General features: G+C 44.6%; 1 protein-coding gene across 1 annotated transcript in view; it reads left to right on the top strand.

Moving 5' to 3' along the window:
- vps13d (vacuolar protein sorting 13 homolog D) overlaps nucleotides 1–22,010 on the top strand; it is an 81,863-nt gene that overhangs the window by 41,998 nt on the left and 17,855 nt on the right. The window contains 21 exon segments of the mRNA XM_030733006.1: nucleotides 687–827; nucleotides 978–1,103; nucleotides 1,538–1,612; nucleotides 4,932–5,034; nucleotides 6,185–6,337; nucleotides 8,977–9,112; nucleotides 9,205–9,252; nucleotides 11,168–11,318; nucleotides 11,552–11,768; nucleotides 11,851–12,101; nucleotides 12,170–12,361; nucleotides 12,452–12,578; nucleotides 12,693–12,835; nucleotides 13,870–14,000; nucleotides 14,246–14,421; nucleotides 15,230–15,353; nucleotides 16,404–16,639; nucleotides 16,722–16,824; nucleotides 18,031–18,188; nucleotides 18,323–18,431; nucleotides 18,521–18,691. Of these exon segments, the coding sequence (XP_030588866.1) occupies nucleotides 687–827; nucleotides 978–1,103; nucleotides 1,538–1,612; nucleotides 4,932–5,034; nucleotides 6,185–6,337; nucleotides 8,977–9,112; nucleotides 9,205–9,252; nucleotides 11,168–11,318; nucleotides 11,552–11,768; nucleotides 11,851–12,101; nucleotides 12,170–12,361; nucleotides 12,452–12,578; nucleotides 12,693–12,835; nucleotides 13,870–14,000; nucleotides 14,246–14,421; nucleotides 15,230–15,353; nucleotides 16,404–16,639; nucleotides 16,722–16,824; nucleotides 18,031–18,188; nucleotides 18,323–18,431; nucleotides 18,521–18,691 (3,071 nt within the window).

The raw sequence follows: 22,010 nt of genomic DNA, 5'->3' as shown, positions 1-22,010 counted from the left end.
CCCTCCACCCATCCTCCATCCATCCATCCTACATCCATCCATCCATCCATCCATCCATCCATCCATCCATCCATCCATCCATCCATCCATCCATCCACCCACCCCTCCACCCATCCTCCATCCATCCATCCATCCATCCATCCACCCACCCACCCATCCTCCATCCACCCATCCATCCACCCACCCACCCATCCTCCATCCACCCATCCATCCATTCACCCACCCACCCACCCACCCATCCTCCATCCATCCATCCATCCTCCATCCATCCATCCACCCACCCATCCATCCATCACTCAGCAGAGGAAAATGGGCCTGAGTTTAGCATTGCTGCTGAGATGAGAGAAACGGGACCAAATCAGATTGAGGCCCTTGGAGAGTCCTACATTATAAAGGAAAGTTTAACAGAATACTAGAAAGAGTCCAGACTTTCTGTAGCCTTAAGGATAGTGCTAGCTTGGCAGAAATGCAAGCTTGTGATTGTTAGTCTTTAGCTCTAGGAAATAAATAGTAATGAGGCGTTTTTGAGCAGTAACCTAAATCCTGTCTGATAGATGCAGGTATATTCACAAATGATATTCACTAATATGTTTAGATCAGAATTTGACCTTCCCCTTGGCATAAATGTGATATGATGCTGCATCCAAAGTTTTTTTGCAAAGTTTATCTCTGTGTGTCCACACCAGGCTGGGAGCCCTTCATCGAGCCCTGGCCCTGCTTCCTTTCGTGGCAGCAGCAGGCCGCCGGCCGTCTCCACCCTCCACGTCTTAAGATGGGGATTCGAGCCAAGCAGAGACTGGACATCAACATCACTTCCGTCCTGCTGGGTAAGTAAGGAGGAAACCTCATTCTGTTACATGAACCATGTGTACAGTTCTGAGAACAGTGTTTGAGATTGGGATGATTTTGTGCTGGTTTTCAGTTACAGTCATGAACATATCAGACATGTGGCTCTTGTGTGTGTTTGGCTTCTTCAGAACAATACAACACCACCAAAAGCTCCTGGATAGCTGACTACTGTAACGAGGAGGACCAGGCCCCCCAGACTTCACCCCCTATGCCCTGGATTGGCTCCTCAGTTGACCCACCCAGTTTTGGACAGAGTAAGTTCCAGCAAAACTGTAACCACTAATACATCACTGTGAACTGCAGAACTTCCTCTTGAAAATATTTAATAAAGAAAAGACCCTGAAAACACAGCCAGATAATAAGGTGACTGCTTCAAATGTCTCATGTCAGCAGTACAGTGCTAACATGACATTTCCAGTCTTGTAACTTTGTAAAGCTGAATGAACACTTAAATTGTGCGTTGTCGAACAACACTAGCTCACATTGTTGCCAGAGTAAAGAAGAACTCTGGGATGTTGGTTGGGAGATGATATATGAAGTGAAGCTTGAATTGCACTATTCATAAAGATGTTGATTTTCAGTGCAGTGCTGATGTGCCAACACAGTCTGTTTTAAAGATGACTCTAACCCTCTTGTGTGTTCCCTCTACATGTGTCTCTGTTATAACTGTCTGTCTGTCTACTATCAGGTGCACCTCTTGCTCACCTTAGAACTAGAAGCACAGCCAGCTTGAGTTGCCTCGAGCAGCAGATTCACTCCAGAGGTACAGTTCAGAGTTAAGCCACCCAGCCAGTGTCCTCAGTAGCATCAGTATCAACGCGTCCTTTGAGGGATTTTTGACCATCAGAGAACTGGTTAGGTTCTGGTTCACATACCTGTTCTTTACAGGAACCACACAACCCCTGCATTTCACCAGAGCCAGCCCTTTCCTAAGCTCTGCACACTGTTTGTTCTTCTGAGTAAAGTCTTCAGTCTCCAGCTTCACAGGTTTAGTGCATGTACTAAACTTCATGAACCAGCATCTGGTTCATGCAGAGAACCTGTGTGTGGTGAGAAATGAGAACCAAACCACTTCTCTGTTAGATAAGCCTCAGTTCACCCATCTGTCCATCCATCCATGTTCTTAACTGCTTATCCAGTTCAGGGTCGTAGAGCGAGTTGGACAGGTCGCCAGTCCATCACAGGGCTAACACAGAGAGACAGGTCCACCTTCAGTCACAGTTAAGCTAAGATGCATGTGTTCAGACTGTGGGAGAAAGCTGCAGTACCCAAAGAGACACCCCCCCCTCCCGGCTGGCCTGTGGGTTTGAACCTGCTAACCACTGCCCCACTGTGCTGCCCCAGTTCAGTGGTATGAATGCAGTAATGGAACATACATTTGTTGCATGTTTCCTCATTAGGTTCAGTCAGTTGTGTAAAAAGCCGTTTCTTCCTAGCACCAAGTCAATCATACTTTATCATGTTTAGCTAATATCAGCATTAAAACTGACAAACAGCAGACGCGACAAACAAAGAAGTCAGACCCCAGCTTCGGTGGTTCGAGTCCACCTGTGTGTTCTCCTCATGTCTGCTGCTGCAGCCTAAAGTCACCATAATGTGATATTTTCAGCCTCTGAGTGCGTGCTGTTAAGATTCAGATCAAATACACTGACTGTGGTTCTGGAGGATTTGCTAAAACCAGACCTGGAAAATAAAAGCATGCCCTCTTTTTGGCAGTTGATCATTTTTATATCACACATACACAACAACTCTGTAACAAGACAAGAATAAAATAAAAACACGCAGAAAAGACATTAAAACAGAAATAACTGTCTGTCTTTTCAAAATGATCATTTCATGTTATGCACATATATTTGATCACCTCTCAGCCAAAATGTCCACATTTACAGCTCATAAACCCAAAAAGCAAAATAAGACATGCTTTCAGTATTAAATTTAGCACAGCTGCCTGCCACGAACCTCAGGAACTCAGATTTGATTCATTACATTTTGTCCTCACTCAGAGAAACGAGTGATGGAGCAGCTGAAACGCTCGTTGGTGCCGACTGATTGCAGTGTGTTGGCGGTCTGTCAGCCATTTATAAATTAGATGGTGATTAATTGCAGACCTTCACCTATCTGTCTGAGATTAATTGCAATCAGTCCGAGTTGGACCGAGACTCGGTGGCGTCCCACCAGACGGTTGTCTCTGCGTGACCAATTTGCTGCCACAGCGCAGCACTTGCAGTCGCTCCCAGATCACAAAAAAAATCATTTCACAGTCATCCAGAAGTGGGCTGGTGTTAGTTTAGTCAGTTTAAAGGCTATGAGCCAGTAGGTATACAGGGCTGTGTAAAAGTCTCGAGCCACCTCTCATTTCTTCCAAGGAGGCAGGAATGTTTGGCATTTTGTTTGTTTGTTGAGCCCATGTAACACTGACCTATGAACTTGGCAAAGAACCCATTTTAAATTGAATCTCGGGACATTCTGTTACTGGCAGCCTGTCGCTGGAGCACATCATTTGTTGGAGGGCAAAAGAAAAAGTGGTAGATGTTTAAAAAACAAAAACCTATCTGCAGCCAAAAGTCATGTCTTTAAGATATAGAAAAAAAATCCAGCAAAGACCTGACAGACGCATCTGAGTGTTCAGTTGATCCATCTACTGTTTGCTGAATGCTCATCAGAAATGGTCTCAGTAGAAGGGCGGCTGTCAAGAGGAACAGAACCAGAAAAATGCTGAGTTATGCCAAATTACACAAGGACTGGACTGAAAGTGAGTGGCAGTGGGTCTTATGGCGTGATGAATCCAAATTTGACATTCCTGGTTCAGCTCATCGTCAGTATGTACAGAGAAGGTCAGGAGAGGTCCAACAGTGAGTGTCTGCAGCCATCTGTGTAACACGGTGGAGGCGCCGTCGTGGTTCAGACTGCATTTCAGCCGCTGGTGTTGGAGATCTCATCAAAACTGATGGAATTATGAACACAGAAAAATACTGTCAGCTTTTAATCCACCATGCAAAACCATCTGGAAACATCTGACCTTCAACAGCTTCATGTTTCAGCAGGACAATGATCCAAACTCACTGTCAATGCAGTCACAGTGGATCTGGTGGTGTGGTGGTTAGCACCGTTGCCTCACAGTTAGAATACCATCTGGAAGGTCTGGGTTCAATTCCACCTGTGTGGGTTCTCCCCGTGTCTGCGTGGGTTTCCTCCCACAGTCCAAACACATGCACTTACTGGGGTTAGGTTAATTGGCTACTCTAAATTGTCTATAGGTGGATGTTGTCTGTCTCTCTGTGTTGGCCCTGCGACAGGTTGCCAACCTGTACAGGTGTACCCTGCCTCTCGCCCTATGACAGCTGGGATAGGCTCCAGCCCCCCCCCCCCCCTCCCTCCCCCGCAGCCCTAAACAGGATAGGCAGAAATGAATGAATGGATGGATGCCTCACAGAGTTCAGGCTCTCCATGTATGTTTGCACATGCTTCAGCAGATTGCTCCACCTGGGTGGCTCAAGACTTTTGCACTGTACTGTAGCTGCTGAAATGGAACAGTACTGGTTGTATGCAGTGTACTGCACTGTGGGAATCCTGCATAATGCTGACTCAGTGAATATTTACTGTATTTTAAGCAGCATTGCAGATTTGAGTAGTGATGTTTTCTATTTTCGTCTCCTTTTTCCTGAACAGCATAACTCCATCACATGTAGCTGTGAATCCATTCTTAGAATTCTGGAGCTCAGGTTATCCTGAATGTCTGGTGATAGTGCTGGTACCACATTTTAGAAAATATATATATACACAAATACTGTATACTGCACGCAGCACATGCTCGTAGTTTCCAGTAATGCATTTAGCAAACTAGTCGGCTTACAGTGAAGACACTGCCTGACTGCTCCTCCATCTGCTTAGCTGTGATGCTACTCTGCTACATGTGCTACAGACAGTACTGAAAGGCTTTGAAGTAATGATGTAGTTTTCATTGCGCTATTGTGTATTTCTGAGTAAACTGAAGCATCATTTTCAGTATTATGTTTTATATATATAACCATGGAAAGGCCAAACCCACTCTTTAACTGGATTTTTAATTCTCTTTCTTTCAGATGTAAAGCTGTCTAAGAAGAGGCAGCCCTTTGTGCCCTACGCTCTACGCAACCATACAGGGTGCACCATGTGGTTTGCCACTCTGACTACGACCCCCACCAGGTAGGTGTAGCCATAACCATTTTTATGTATGCAGTCTGCATAAACACAAACAAGTATCTCAGGAGCAACACTGAAGGTACTCTGACTTTGAGCATTCAGGAGCATTCAGGGGCATTCAGGGGCATTCAGGAGCATTCAGGAGCATTCAGGGGCATTCAGGAGCATTCAGGAGCATTCAGGGGCATTCAGGGGCATTCAGGGGCATTCAGGGGCATTCAGGAGCATTCAGGGGCATTCAGGAGCATTCAGGAGCATTCAGGGGCATTCAGGGGCATTCAGGAGCATTCAGGGGCATTCAGGGGCATTCAGGGGCATTCAGGAGCATTCAGGAGCATTCAGGAGCATTCAGGAGCATTCAGGGGCATTCAGGGGCATTCAGGGGCTTGGTGTGTTTGTCTTCCAATGATTGAGGCTCAGAAAAAGAAAAGATTAATAAAGGACAGCATGGGCCTATTAAAAACTCAGTAATATTGTACAGCATATCTGAGAACAGCAAAATGAGTCCCCTTACAGTAATTGTGTTGTTTTTAAGTTGGAGAATGAAGTATTTGATTTTAGGTATATGAAAAATGGCCCCAACACACAACATCTGACTGCTGCAACAAAAGTGATGAACCTGGTCATTTCCAGTTAATGCTGAATGCATGAACGTGAGCCTGCTAACAGTTTTCTCAGTTTGGGTTTGAGTAGTATATAATGTGACATGAATTCACACAGTAAAGAACTGCCTCAGCTTTTAGGACACCTGAATGTTCAACTTCAAATAGACTGTAAGCAGGGTTTGAACTCCCCTAATGGAACGAGCTTTGTGGCCCACTAGGTGAGACCATGGCCTCATACATTCTTCATTCTGTTATTACATAATCAAAGAGCAACATGAAAAGGCAGCACCTGCTCCAAACCCGTGTGCTTGAATAAAGGGTGGCTGTAGCTCAGGGGGTAGAGCAGGTCATCTACTAATTGGAAGGTTGTTGGTTCGATCCCTGCATTCCAAAGTATCCTTGGGCAAGATTCTGAACCCCAGGTTGCTCTCTGATGTGTGTTTAAAGTTTGAGTGCTCATATTGAAAACACCAGTCCATCACTTACAGCTCAAACTTCTTACCTCAGACACGTATCTCAGGTTAAAGCAGTTTCCATGTTTCCCACAGGGTGGCACTGTCTCACAGCAGTAGTGCAGATTCCATTTCAGATGTCCACGGTCCAGGATCTGATGACAGCCACAATGTGAGCCAGTGGAGAGAAGTGCTGCCTGGGGAGGAGATTCCTTTTGAGTTTGAGGCCCATGAGAAACTGCGTCACCGGTATGACTCTGCTTCACATAATAATCAGTGAATAAGCATCAGTTAACTGTCTTTAAATCTGTTATTACTGATGTGATGATGTGTGATAATACAGCAAAAATACAGCAACTTAACTGCACTCTTGAATTGCTGTGTCTGTCTATTTTTGTCTGTTGGTGTGGTACAAATAGAAGCATAAAAAATCTTTGAAGTGTGATAATAAATCATGTTACGGTGATAACCAGACGTTTCTCCAGAATCAGTCCTATAAAAAGCCAACATACGCTGTACTGCCAAAAGTCTGCTCGTCTGCCTTCACGCATAAGAACTAACGCCCCCTTCTTAATCCATAGGGTTTAATATGACGTTAGCCACCCTTTGTATCTATAATAGCTTCAGCTCTTCTGGGAAGGCTTCTGGAGCTAATGGGCTGAGAACACCCCCACACCATAACCACCACCACCACCCCCACCGAACTATACACTTGGCACAATGCAGTCAGACAAGTACCATTCCCCTGGAAACCTCCAAACCCAGACTCCTCCAGATGGAGAAGTGTGATCCATCACTCCAGAGAGTACGTCTCCACTGCTCCAGAGTCCATGATTTTGGACTAGAGCATCTCTTCCAACACTGTGATTTTACATAACCTACCACTTCATGGCTGAGTTGCTGCCATTCCCATTCTCTTCCACATTTCAGGACTGGACGTGTTGCACAGGTATCATCCTATCACAGAAGACTGTTGATGAGAGCATACAACACTGTCTCACTCCAGTTCTTACCGTGAAGGGGTCGGTCAGCTTCCCATTGTGGATTATTTGGCAGGTGGAATCCTCATACAGTTTTTGGATGATCTTGAACTTTGTTGGTATTCCATAATACTGCATCAGTTTCCAGATCCATCTCTCTGTCCACAGAGTCAAAAGGTTTCTCAAAATCCACAAAGGTCGTGAACAAAGGGGACTGCCATTCGATGGACTGTTTGATAATGATACGCAAAGTGGCAATGTGGTCTGTGCATGTTCTGTTTTTCTGGAAACCTGCTTGTTCCAGCCTCAGTCTCCTGTCCAGGGCATCTTTCAGTCTGTCTAGTATAACCCTCATCATCACCTTACTGGGAGCAGACAGCAGCATGATTCCTCACCAGCTGCCACACTGGGAAAGGTCATCTTTCTTGGGGCGTTTAACCGAGTAGCCTAGTTTCCACTCTGCTGGAACTTGCTCCTGTTCCCAAATTTTCTGCAGCAGGGGTTGTAACACCTTCACTATTGCTGTTGGGTCTGCCTTGAGCCTCGGCAGGGATGCTGTCTGGGCCTGCTTCCTGGCCCAGACAGCAATGATGGCCTTCCTGATTTCTATCCTGGTGGGTGGATCTTTGTTCACTTGGAGCTGCTCAGTAGCTGGAGGGATGTCTGGAATGGCTGGTGGTGGTGGACAGTTAAGGATTGTTTTCAGAGTGTTCCACCCATCAGATCTCTGTTCTGTATTGTTGTTGATGATATTTCTTTCCCCATCCTTGATTGGCTTGTTTGTGTTAGTGTGTTTTCGTGATAGTGTTTGTGTTATCTCATATAATCTCTTCATGTTGTTCTGCCCAGCTGCCTGCTCTGTGAGTAGTTCTCTGTTTTCAGTGCAGGCCCCCATTCCATTTTTCCCATTATGAGTGCTCTGCCTGTGTTGTTGTTTCCTACCTTGGCATTCATATCGCCCATGACAAGCTCGATGTCTCTTCTTGGCACACAATCTAAAATTGCCTGTGGGAGCCTTCTTTCTTATCTTCTTTTGCTGGATTGGTTGGTGAATAGCACTGGATGATGGTAATCTTTCTGCCTTTGGCATTAAACCTGGCACACATTAGTCTTTGAGGGATGGGTTCCCATGCAATCAGTGCCTTGGTAGCCTCTGGTTGCATCAGTATTATGACTCCTTTGGTGTGTTCAGGGTTTTTGTGTCCAGAATATATGATGGCAGCACGGTGGCGTGGTGGTTAGCACTGTTGCCTCACAGTTAGAAGGTCTGGGTTCTCGTGGGGTTTGCATGTTCTCCCCGTGTCTCTGGGTACTCCAGTTTCCTCCCACAGTCCAAAGACATGCAGTTAGTGGGGTTAGGTTAACTGGTGATTGGAAATTGCCCATAGGTGTGAATGTGAGTGTGTCTGCCTCTCTGTGTTAGCCCTGCAACTGGCTGGCGACCTGTGCAGGGTGTACCCTGCCTCTCACCCCGCGACCCTGAAAAGGATAAGCGGAAGAGAATGAATGGGTGGATGAATATATGATGGCATCTCCCCATGCCAGTCTGGTGTGGCCACTTCCATTCCATCTTGTTTCTTCTTCTTACGGCCAGAGTAAAAATCAGGACAGCAACCTGGAATGTCAGAACCATGTCTGAAAATGATACGGGAGCCCAAGTTACCAGCAAGAGGAAAAGGTCCTGGGCCTCTGTGAAATATGGTGTTCCTCTAAATAGAGGAACATCCTGAGAGAATAATAATTCTGGAATTGTATGCACCATCACACTGTATATAGACAAGACACCTGACGTAAACAGTAGGAGACCATCTCCAACTAGCCTGATGTTCTCATGAGCACAGCTGCTCATATTATCAGCTCCGTGGAGCTAAACACCCTTACTTTGTATCACTGCCTCTTCCATTGTAGACACACTCATGAGCTGAAGCTGCACCAGCTGCTGGTTCGTGTGTGTGGATGGGAGCAAGTCAAGCCGGTGTCTGTGGACAAAGTGGGCATTTTCTTTCGTTACGCAGCCCCAGACAGGAGCAACTCCTCCAACACTGTGAGCACAACTCAGAAACAACATTCATATCGGTAATGTTGAAGTTTTCTGCCTTCTTGGACCATTTTTGATCATAAACATTTTCCCCACAGGTTGGCAGCCCTATCAGCAGGACCAACATTATCCACCCACATGTTTACGTAAGTCTGCCAAGTCTTGTTTCCACATTTCTGAACAGCAGAAAAAGCAAAAGAGCTTCGCTGGTCTTCAGTCTCGTCAGGTTTTTCAGTTTTCAAATGACTGGCTACAAATAACAACCCAGTATAATACATGAAGAAGGCAGTATCTGTATTACAGTAGTTACAGTGTCTCAAGACCAGAAGCATGGAGGAAGAGGCGAGCTGGGTTTGACAGGACTGGATCAGAATCATTTAAAAGCTCTCTGAGCAGCGTTTCCTCTGAAGGAAGAATCTCCCCTTTGTTTTCTTGGTTCTTTTTAAACGTACTTGAAGAAGTAAAACTGAGATCAGGGCAGCTGGATGTTCATGAATAACTCAGTATTATACTGCAGTATATTTCTAACTGACTTCTCTTTCTCCCGACACTTCCTTTAAAGATGTAACACATTTTGGGGTCACCCTGAAAGAATTTAGATGTGAAATGTAAACGTGAGGTCAGAGGTCAAAGGTCACATGGTATTTGCATGCAAACTATAATGTGATATTTAGAATCCCCATATGTTGTCAATACAAACAATGTCAGTAGGAAACATAGTTTAATGAATAGAGCATTATTATCATTTTGACCTTCAGATCAATCAGATCGATCTACAGAGTTTTATCAGAATTCATTCAAAACCTTTGGATTAGTTGTGTTTACAGTCAGTGACACACACGCTACCAAGAGCACGACCTCCTCTGCAGACGGAGCGATACCTGCAGTCAGGTCATCAGTTCTTGTTTGGTTTTGGATGTTCTGCTGGGATTTTGTCCAAAATAGAGAAATGGCAAAACAAAAACCCAGAAAATAAAGTGACCAGATTTGGAGAATAACAACCGCAGTAAAGGTTAAAGCATTCAGAAACCAGCAGGGAGATTTGGACTCTTAGCCTTCACCAAATGATTGCTGCTGGTTTTTTAGGGTCTCTCAGATAATTAGAGACAGCTGAAGTTTCTGTCAGCTGATCCGATCCCGTTGGCTGCTCCTCGGTCACTTATGTTTGAAACGTGGCGCAGACGCTCGCTGGGTTTTACGAAACAGGGAGCTGGATTCTTTTTTTAGTGAATTTTTGAAATGTTCCAGGAATGCTGGAGGCTGATGTTTACCTTTAATCCCAACTCCTCTCTTATTCCTGGTCCAGCTCTTTTAAATTTGGAATATTCAGTGTGCAAAGCTCTACAAAATGCTTCAGACAATGTTTTATTTTCATTTTTTTTTTTTTTACAACTTTTTTAAAAGTGTTGAAGATAAACAGTAAGTTCATGGTTAACTTCAGAGATGACTCCTCCCCTTTTTATTGGCAGTATTCATTGGGTCAAATGATTTCTGTCTTTAATTTTCTAAACTTTCAATGTTTAACTTCTACTCCCCCCGATTTTATTGGCCAATTCTTCTGAAACTTGGTGTATATTATTCATATTATATTATTCATTAGGCAAAGGTCTAGATCAGCCATTCCCAAAGTCCCAAAATCAGAAAATCCCTCCACCCCACCCCGAGTCTTAAGTCTTCACTTGAATGAAATAAGTGATGGATTTCCTTGAAAATTGTATTCTGAAAACATAAACAGGCTGTTGGCTATAAATTGCTAATGCTACCCAGTCATATGTGAAGTGCTAATTGCACTGTTTCCACTGATGTTTAACTCCAGGAGCTTCTCCTCCCTTCTCTTCAGCTCAGTGATGGTCAGCCTGCAGCCAGATCAGTTCTGTTTATCTCATGCTGTCCAGCGCAGCTCTAAAGGCCAGCAGCTCTCGTGTTTTATATAGTAATAACTGCATCTCGTATTTATGTTAGGACCACTTTAAAGTGGATTCATAGTGACTTTGAAATGCAGGTGAATGAAGTTTGTTCTTCAGTTTTCCTGATGATGGCGTGTTTTCTGTGGCCCCTCAGTTTTCAGCCCTGCCTCCTGTGAGAGTGGTCTTCTCCATCACAATGGAGGGCAGTGCCAGGAAGGTCATCACTGTCCGCTCTGCCCTCATGGTCAAGAACCGACTGGATGTTCCCATGGAGGTCAGGCTGGATAGCCCCTCGGCGCCCGACAGTAAGACCCTGCTCCGTTTAACTCGTTTCCACTGTGAGGCGCATTTATCCCGTCAACCTACCAAACCAACATCTTCCACTTCACCTATTCTTTATTCATTATTATTATGTATATTTTAGCTTATTTTGTTTTGTTTTATTTTCTTGTCTTCATGACTTCTTTTATTTTATATATATATATTTTAATTGTTCATGATTCTGTTATTTCATTTCCTTTTGTGTGTGTTTTGACAGAACCAGTGGTGTTGCCTCCCGTCCTGCCTGGCCAGGCTTTCGCCGTCCCCCTTCACCTGACGTCCTGGCGGCTGCAGGCTCGGCCTAAAGGCATGGGCTTGTTCTTCTGTAAGGTTCCCATCCACTGGACCAGCGTGGAGCGGCCTGGAGAGATCAGCAGCAGTAAGAGGGAGTGTCAGTCAGCAGACTTTGATGACAGCGCCAAGCGTAACTTCAGGTAGACGCACTCAGTCAGACGTTTTTGTTCTTGCTTCTCGTCTCGCCTGAATCAGGTACCATTCTCCTTGTTCCTCTTCTAGATTTTGTGTGGTCATAAAAAAGGAGAATTATCCAGACCAGCAGCCTGCCAATAGGCACGTTTCTGGCAGTACGAAGCAAATCTATCGACAGCCAGGCCACACCATCTACCTGCTGCCTACCATGGTGCTGGCCAATTTGCTACCCTGTGACATCACCTACTACATTAAAGGAATGTCCATTAAAGGCTCACTGAAGCCGGGAAAAGAGGCTGTGCTCCATGCTGCTGACACCTCACAGAACATGGAGCTAGGTGAGCATTAGCCAAACATCAGCTGGTGTTTGTTGTCAGTCGTGGTGCTGATGGTGTACATCCTTTAGGAGTCCTGCTGGAGAGCTTCCCTGTGTGCAAAGAGCTGCTGATTCCTCCAGGAACTCAGAACTATGTCGTACGCATGAGGCTGTATGACACCAACAAACGTCTGCTTTGTCTCACCATCCGCATCATCCTACGAGCACAGGGCGCATTAAAAATCTTGATTTCTGCCCCCTACTGGCTCATCAACAAGACTGGTACTGTTTCCTTTCACACTGATTTTAAAAGAAGATGCTTTGCAGGAAGCTTCTGTTTTACTGGTCCTTAAAGCCACTTTCATCCCTCAGGTCTGCCATTAATTTTCCGTCAGGATAATACCAAGACTGATGCAGCGGGCCAGTTTGAGGAGCATGAGCTGGCCCGAAGCCTCAGCCCGTTACTCTTCTGCTACACTGACAAGGAGCAGCCCGCTATGTAAGTGTGTGTCATAAACAACAGTGAGCCCACAGTGGGCCTCAAGTTCTCCCCCAGCTGTAGAATTTTATTCCTCCATCCTCTGTCATGTTTCCCCCTCTATAATGATCCCAGGTGTACAATGCGAATCGGAAAAGGGATCCACCCGGATGGGATTCCTGGCTGGTGCCAAGGCTTCTCCCTGGATGGAGGAAGTGGAGTCAGGGCAGTAAAAGTGATCCAACATGGAAACAGGCCTGGCCTCATCTACAACATAGGCAAGTTGATGAATTCACCACCGGTGTGAGCTGAACAATCCGATCATGTCTGATTTACAGTAATGAAAGGATTCGATTGAATTTACTGAATAAAATCAGAAAACTTCAGGCTCAGATATTAAGATAGAAAACAGTGTTTTGGAAAGAAGTATTAAGAAGTATTTAAGACTTTCTTTACTACTGCAGTTTTTCTGCTTGTGTTGAGTTTGTAAAGTCGGTTAAATCGGGCGACTAGAAGCACCGACATTTTTACAGATCCGTTTATTTCCATTTATCTCTATAGACACATTTTTCATATCTCAGGGTATTTTTATATTTTATCTTCATATATTTTTATACACCAGGACACATTATGTGATCACCGGTGGGGGGGCGGGAAGGTGGCATCCATTGAAGTGTCCAATCAATAATGCGAAAACTGTTCAGCTTTACCAAACTTCATGGGTAGATGGCTGATGACCAAAACAAGGTTGGGATTGTATATGGGGTCAAGGTCAGGGGTCAAGACCAAATGGTTATATCTTTTTTCATGTCCACCTCATATCAAGAAATGGTTTGAAGGATTTTGTACGATTATTCTTCATATCAAGACATTATGCAGAGATCAGCTCCTGGAGATCAAGGTCAAAAGTCAAGGTCCCATAGTGACAGTGAAGGGGGGTGATGCAGTCAGAGGGGCGGCGCTTTTGTTAGATTTAGATGTTTCATGTTTGTGAGGCAATGCGCCGAAATTTAGTTCTAATGTGCATTCAATCTGTTCTATTGGTTCTGCTCTGGACTGCAGCTCAGGATGTATTCATAACCTCTCCGGATGATTTGACATTAATGTTGATGCAACAATGTTCCTGACTCTTGCATGGTTACATTGTTGAGTGTTGATATGTTTTCTTTCATTTTTCCTGAATATGATTCTGTTGGCCTGAGTCTGTAGTTCTGCACAGCATTTCTGTTTGTCCAGTTCTCGACTGATGCATGTGAAAGCTTTCTCTTCTCACTGCCACCAAAACTAACGAGCAGTTGTTACCTGCTCACAGGTATCAGTGTGCGCAAAGGAAAAGGACGCTATAGAGACACCCACATAGTGACCTTTGCCCCGCGCTACCTGCTGGACAACCGCTCCACACACAAACTGGCCTTCGCTCAGAGAGAATTTGCCAGAGGGAAGGTGAGGAAAACACTTCCTTCATTTTTTAGTCATGTTGCACAGGTGTCTTAGACTGAGTGGTAAATGCAGGGGCGGCAGCTGAGGTTAAGACAGGGATCTGTGTTTCATTCCCTGTCTGTGTCTCTACTCTCACCTATAAAGATACCATCCTCTCTGCTGGTTGGTAATTAAGTGAACCGTGAAATAAGTGATTCCAATGAGCCAGTATCAACATAACAGCAAATATTCATAAACACGTGTCCTAGGGTACGGCCAACCCCGACGGTTACATCTCCACCCTGCCGGGCTCCAGCGTTGTCTTTCACTGGCCCCGAAATGACTACGACCAACTGCTATGTGTGCGCTTCATGGACATCCCCAACTGCACTTGGTCTGGAGGCTTTGAGGTTAACAAACCCAAGTCCTTTCATGTCAATATGAGGTAAGCCACCTACTGTATCCATGTACAGAAGCAATAATCAGTCTGTCAGCACAGAGCGCCAGAGTCCTCCTAGCATCATGTTTCCCCCTCAGCAGCCATCTTGGTACCATTTCCATTCTGAAGCATGAATAGTACAACTTTCATTTCTATTAATGTATAGCATGGCCTGTAAAAACAGAAGTCCAAAGCTTAGAACCTCTGCTGACCCCTCTCCAGGGAAGTTCCAGCACCATCTATGCTCCTGTGGAATTCCACTCTAATCTGAGAGAATATTAAATGGTCCAAAAAAGAGAAAGTATCCAGTGAGCTGCAGCTCTCTGTGAGAAAATGCCTCATTGATGCCAGAGGTCAGAGGTCAGAGGAGAATGGGCAAACAGCTGATAGGACAGCAGCAGTAACTCAGATAACCACTGTTACAACCATAGTATGCAGAAGAGCATCTCTGAATGCACAGCTGACTGAAGCTCGAAGCAGATGGGCTGCAGCAGCAGAAGACCACACTAGGTGGCGCTCTGTCAGCTCAGAACAGGAAGCTGAGGCTACAGTTCTCACTCGCTCACCAAAATAAGGCAATAGAAGGCTGAAAAACATTGCCTGGCTTGATGAGTCAATGAGTCATGTATTTATGTGTATGTATATTTATATAGTGTATAGTGTAGTGGCAACATTACCGTCTTTGGAACAAGAGGTTGGGGGTTTGAATCCCGGCAAGAGTGTGCATCCAGTAAGGGTCCCCAGGCTATACGTATGTGTATGTATGTATATATAAGTGTGGATTTGTATTGATTTATTTTTAATGCTTTGAAAGGGACACACTGGGGAATTGTTTCTTCCTGCGGACAGAGATCACCCTGAAGGGAGCCACTTACCAGATCTCCTTTACTGACACTGACCAGCTGCCTCCACCTTTCCGCATCGACAACACCTCTGAGGTGAGTCCAGACCGTCAGTTCTTGGTAACTCGAGCTGTTACTGTGTTACACAAAGCCTGTATCCAAATCACTGATCTCGCTCTTTGAACTCTTCCCCGTGTCTGTGTGGAAGCCATTCAACATGTGCATGTTTACAATTTCTCCTCAGAGACATGCATGAGCTGTGACTCTGCTGTACACACTGGGCCCGTTCAGATCCCCTCGTCTTTCACCCACGCCTCCACAGTATAATGATCCGATTGACATGAACAAGGCACTGTTATATATAAACATAAACAGGTGCACTTATACAAAACAAAAGAGACAAATCTGAATTTGTCTACTTTATTCTGACCATGTCACCAAACATGCCAACAGTTTGGCCTCAGAGTGGGACAGAATGGAGGTCCTGTCAGTTATTTACCCCAGTGTGGCAGCTGATTGGTTAGAGTCACATGTTGATTCACTTCTGGAGCACACTGATGGGGTTTAGACTTAAGCAGTTTTTGTTGGTGCATCATTGTAGGCTTTCATGGGATCTTGATTTCATCTTCTTTGCCTCTTCCTCCAGTTCTGAGCAGTTTCTGCTCATGGCATGAGAACTGCCCCTCAGTATGCTTGGTTTTAAATGTGTTGGCTGGTTACTGTTAGAGTAGGACAGTACTGCAGGCCATGGGTATCCTGTAGATTGAGGTGTGGATGTTTAGAGAAACAAAAATCTCATAGTTTGAAACATATTGAATTGTGAGTGAATAGATTCACATTTGTGTGAGTCTAACATCTTCCTCCCAGTGTGCCATGATAAGGTTGGATATGCTTCACAAATATTCACCCATTCACACACACGTTGATAAAAGCACACACTCACACTCCGATGGATGCATCGGAGGCAACTCGGAGTTCAGGATCTTGGGTCTTGATGGGGGACTATTTGGATCTCTTTGTGTCCTCCACATGCAGAAGCATCTTGTTGGCTTTGTGATGTGTTGCACGTCTTCAACAAAAACCAAAGTCCAGATTGGACATTAAGTAGAATCAGTGGAATAAACTCCTTTGTTTAAATTGTTTCAGGTGCCCATTCAGTTCTGGCAGCACGGCGTAGTCGACATGCGGCTGCACACTGAGGTGAAGCCAGGCTCCGTGCTGGACTACGCCTGTGACGAGCCTACGCTGCCCCCGTACCTCACCCTCACTGTGAAGGGAGCAGGATCCTCCGAGGTCACGGCCGACATGAATTTCTTTCGGGAATACAACAAACTCTACTATGAGAACTTCATCTACATCGCAGCCACACACACGTTCTCACAGTATGGCCCAGTAACTAAAAATCTGTCACTTTCTTTCAGTTGTCCTTGTTTTAAAAGTTAAAGCATTTACTTGTATTTGCAGGACTGCTGAGAGGAGACCTGTGGGGAAGAAGTGTTTGGTGAGCTGTGCTGAGCTGGTCCTAGATGTGGACACAAAGACTCAGAGGGTCATCTTGAGGAAGAAGGTAGTGTATTTATGTTAGATTGTACTTCCTGTTTAAAGGCAAAGCAGGAACTTTAAGCCATATACATAATTAATTTATTTATTAGTTATGACCTTTATTTAACCAGAAAGTCCCATTGAGATCAGATCTCTTTACACGGGAGACCTGGCCAAAGTAGCAGCTCAATAAACTCAAAGGACCTCAGATCAGATCTCCCTTTTTTTTTTTGTGTAGGCTCAAAACATTTGGGTTTGACATCAGAAAATGAATACGAGACAAAAGCTCAACATCTCAGCTTTTATTTGCAGGTATTGACACCTGGATCTGATACTCCACCTTTGGTCTGAAGCCATGCTCTTTTCTAAACTGCAGATTTTTTGATGTTAAACTCAGATGTTTTCAGCCTGCAGCAAAAATAAGGGGATTGGCCTCTCTGCTGTGGTAAGAAGAAGAAGAAAGAAAGAGCTTTATTTGTCACATACATTTACATGCAGTGAAATTCATTCTCTGCATTTAACCCATCACACACATGGAGTATGTAGTACACACAGCACAGCATGGAGCAGGGGGCAGCCAAAGGGCGCCCGGGGAGCAACCTGGGGGGGTGGGCTTGCTCAGGGACCCACAGTGATGCCAGCCCGAGGATTTGAACCAGGGTCCTCTCAGTGACGAACCCTCTTCTTCTCCCCTAGGCCACCACTCCAGGTGGCCTAGGGGAGAAGAAGAGGGTTCGTCACTGAGAGGACCCTGGTCACCCTAGGCCACCACTCCACTCCAGGTGGCCTAGGGAAGCCAGACACTGGCAGGTATTCTGGGTAGAAGCCTGTCTTCACTCTCATCAAAATACAAGACAAAGGGATGGATTTCCTCAAAACTTTGATTCAAAAACATAAACAACACAGGCTGTTGGCTCTAAGTTGTTAATAGTACCCAGTCATATGTAAAGTGCTGATCTAACATGTGACCCACCGGGACACAAACTTCAATACAATGACTAATATCACAAACTAACTACCTCCTGTAACCAGCTTGAATTCACTTTATATAAATACATGTATATAAATATGTAACTACACATACTTGAGAGTAATTTCAAACTGAATTTCTGTTATTACTGGGGCACCCCTGCAGTAGCTTCTCAGCCCACCAGGGGGCCGTGGTATATAAAGCGTTTATTGTTTGCAGTAAAATGAGCTTGTAGGTGTGCGTACACCGATTGTTGTGCAGGAGCCAGGGAAGCGCTCCCAGCTGTGGAGGATGACCGGGACTGGCATGCTTTGTCACGAAGGCTCGTCTCCACCGCAGAGTAAGCCGGCCCAGCCGCGCCCGCTGGACTCCTCTCTCGTACTGGACATCGCTGGGCTTGCAGCTGTCAGTGACAACAGGTTCGTTCTCTGCAGCTCGGAATTCTGTCCTAGGAGTGATTTTCAATCACTTCATGGCCCCCGAACTATAAACCGGGGGGAAATGTATGATGTCTGGGTGTAAGAGGCATTTCTCTCCTCTTTGTCTCTCCCAGTTTTGAGCCACTGATGCTGAGGAGGCCTGACTCCCGGCGCAGCACCACCCAGACATGGTACTTCAGCTCAGGCATGCTGACCTGTGGCCTTCCCCGACTAGTAGTACAGGTGAGTGCACCACCATACTCCTGACATCTCAGTTTTTCCTTTCATGGTTTTCTTCAGTTTTCCACTAACGTATGGCCGGTACTGTTCAGGTGAAAGGCGGGGTTGCAGGCTTGTATGATGGAGCAGAGGTGGTGCTGGGACCAGATTCTGGGCTTCTGGAGCCTAGTCCCGAGCAGCAGTTCATCAATCAGAAGATGAGACCTGGTTCTGGGGTGCTGTCGGTGCAGGTGCTGCCGGATGGACCCACACGTGTCTTACAGGTGGGAAAATACAGGAAAGACTTTAAAGCACTGATGTCAAACAGCTCTTAAAGGATGAATGAAAAACACAGAAATTACAAACTTTCATCTTGGTGGCCTTTTCTCCTCTTCAGTTATAAATAAGAAAATGCACTTTTTGCTCATCTTAAAGAGTCATAACAACAGTTCTGCATATTTATCTCGTTCACTGGAAACTACAACATACCAGACTGAGCTATCAGTCTTTTCTTCTCCCTGCAGTTTCTCATTGGTTGAGCAGGTAGCCATACGCTATACGGCTAAAATGCAGCGGCCTGGGTTTGAGTCCATCCCGCAGCCCCTTGCTGTGCATCTTCTCCCGCTCTCTCCGCTCTTTCAAAACGATGTCAGACCACTGATGGCATGTATACCCACGTCTTCCTTCAACCACTGTCTAGGTGGCATCCAGAAGACAATGTGGGCTTTATACTGTAGATAATTGGGAAAGTTTCTGGGGAAAACCTGGTCTTGTTAGGAGAGACGGCATCCATCCCACTTTGGATGGAGCAGCTCTCATTTCTAGAAATCTGGATGAATTATTAACCCTCCTAAAACCTGACTACCCAGGGTTGAGACCAGGAAGCAGAGTTGCAGTCTTACACGCCTCTCTGCAGCTTCTCTCCTCCTGTCATCCCCCCAAAACCCCATCCCCATAGAGTCGGTGCCTGCTCCCAGACCACCAAAAAACAAAGCTAAAATCAGCAAAAAGCTATTTAAGCATAAAAATTCAAAAAGAAAGAATAATCTAGCTTCATCAACTGCAAGAAAGAGTAAAACATTAGGTCTCTCTCTTCCAAGTCCCTGTTAGTGAATGATTTAATAATTGATCAACATATTGATTCAGGAGGAGTGGCTTCAATCTTTAATTCTAGTTTATTAATAAACCAAAGACCCAGAAAGAGGTTTAATCCATTTCAAAGCCTTGTTCACCCTAACTGGAAAAATCAAAGATCTGTTTTAGTTGTTATCACCTGGACTCAGAGTTTCAATCAACTTTCTCTACTTTTTATCTGATTTCTAAGCTCTGATAATGTGTAGATGCTTTTAATTTTTGATTAGATTCAATTGGATTCTGTCAAAATTTAAATGATCATTTTAATCACAGTTCAGATCTTATAATAATAATAAAGCTCTTCTGTCTGATCATTTCTTAATAACATTGAAACATGTCTGTTAGACCCCATTCCTAGAAGACTGCTCAAAGAAGTCCTACCATTAATTGATGCTTCAATCTTAAATATGAATAATTTATTAACAGGTAATTAAACCAGCTGTCTTAGCTCTCCAACCTTCCTTTTCTCTCAAAGACTCTTGAAAGAGTAGTTGTAAAACAGCTAACTGATCATCTGCAGAGGAACGGTTTATTTGAAGAGTTTCAGTCAGGTTTCAGAATTCATCACAGTACAGAAACAGCATTAGTGAAGGTTACCAATGATCTTCTTACAGCCTCTGACAGTGGACTCATCTCTGTTCTTGTCCTGTTGGACCTCAGTGCAGCTTTGATACTGTTGACCATAACATTTTATTACAGAGATTAGAGCATAATATTGGTATTAAAGGTACTGCACTGCAGTGGTTTGAATCATATTTATCTCATAGACTCCAATTTGTTCATGTAAATGGGGAGTCTTCTTCAGACAGTAAGGTTAATTATGGAGTTCCACAGGGTTCTGTGCTAGGACCAATTTTATTTACATTATACATGCTTCCCTTAGGCAGTATTATTAGAAAGCATTGCATCAATTTTCATTGTTATGCAGATGATACTCAGCTTTATCCATCAATGAAGCCAGATGACACACATCAATGAGTTAAACTGCAGGAATGTCTTAAAGACATTAAGGCCTGGATGACCTCTAATTTCCTGCTTCTAAATTCAGATAAAACTGAAGTTCTTGTGCTCGGCCCCACAAATCTTAACAAATATGTTGGACTGCCTTCAGTCATTTGTGCAGAGCAGATTTCTCCCATATTGGCTTCTCTTCATTGGCTCCCTGTTAAATCTAGAATAGAATTTAAAATCCTTCTCCTCACATACAAGGTCTTGAATAATCAGGCCCCATCTTATCTCAAAGACCTCATAGTACCATATCACCCCAACAGAGCACTTCTCTCTCAGACTGCTGGCTTGCTTGTGGTTCCTCGGATACTTAAGAGTAGAATGGGAGGCAGAGCCTTCAGCTTTCAGGCCCCTCTTCTGTGGAACCAGCTCCCAGCTTGGATTCAGGAGACAGACACCCTCTCTATTTTTAAGATTAGGCTTAAAACTTTCCTTTATGATCAAGCTTATAGTTAGGGCTGGAGGTTTCTTCCTGTTAAAAGGGAGTTTTTCCTTCCCACTGTCACCAAGTGCTGCTCATAGGGGGTCGTTTTGACTGTTGGTCTTTCTCTGTATTATTGTAGGGTCTTTACCTACAGTATAAAGCACCTTGAGGCGACTGTCTTTGTGAATTTGTGCAATATAAAAAAAAAATAAAATTGAATTGCATTGCTGTTGATCAGTGGCAGTTTAAACAATCATGAAACTGATCTTGTGGCTGTTGTTATGTGGTGCTGCTGGTTTATAAGGCTGTGGACACCTGCAGTCAGCTGAGACTTTGATAAGTGATGTTATTAAGTGGACTTTTCCTAACAGTTCTCTAAAGGCTGCAGTCATCTCTGTTGCACCTTTTCCTCCCACACTTTTCTCTCCCAGTCAGCCTTCCATTAATACGCTTCAATACAGCACTCTGTGAACAGCCAGCCTTTTCAGCAGTGATCCTCCATGGTTCACCCTGCTTGTGGGGGTGTTGATGATGGTCATTTTAATCACTGTGAGGTCAGCACTCTTCCCCATGATTGTGGTTGCATATACTGAAGTATAGAGTTGTGAACTGAGACCTACACAGTATATATACTATTTGAATAGTTATCTATGGGTGGCACGGAGGTGCAGTGGTTAACACAGCAAGAAAGTCCTGGATTCAAATCTACTGGCCAGCTGGGGCCTTTGTGTGGAGCTTGCATGTTCTCTCTGTGCATACGTGGGTTCTCTCTGGGTACTCCAGCTTTCTCCCACAGTCCGAAAACATGCACGTTAGGTTAGTTGGTGATTCTAAATTGGCTGTAGGTGTAAATGTGAGAGTGAATTGTGGGAGTTGTGTCTTCGTTAGCTCTGCGATTGATACCTGTCCGGGTACCCCACCTCTCACCCTGTGACTGCTAGGATAGACTTCAGCCCCCCTGCAGAACTGGAGATGGATGGATGAATAACAGTTGACCCAGCACTGAATTGACACTCTGCTGTCATAATTCTCATTCT

This window comes from Archocentrus centrarchus, chromosome 7 (genome assembly GCF_007364275.1).
Source record: "Archocentrus centrarchus isolate MPI-CPG fArcCen1 chromosome 7, fArcCen1, whole genome shotgun sequence".
NCBI classification, from domain to species: Eukaryota; Metazoa; Chordata; class Actinopteri; order Cichliformes; family Cichlidae; genus Archocentrus; species Archocentrus centrarchus.
The sequence above is the reverse complement of the archived record's forward strand: the minus strand, read 5'-3'. Positions and strand labels throughout refer to the sequence as shown.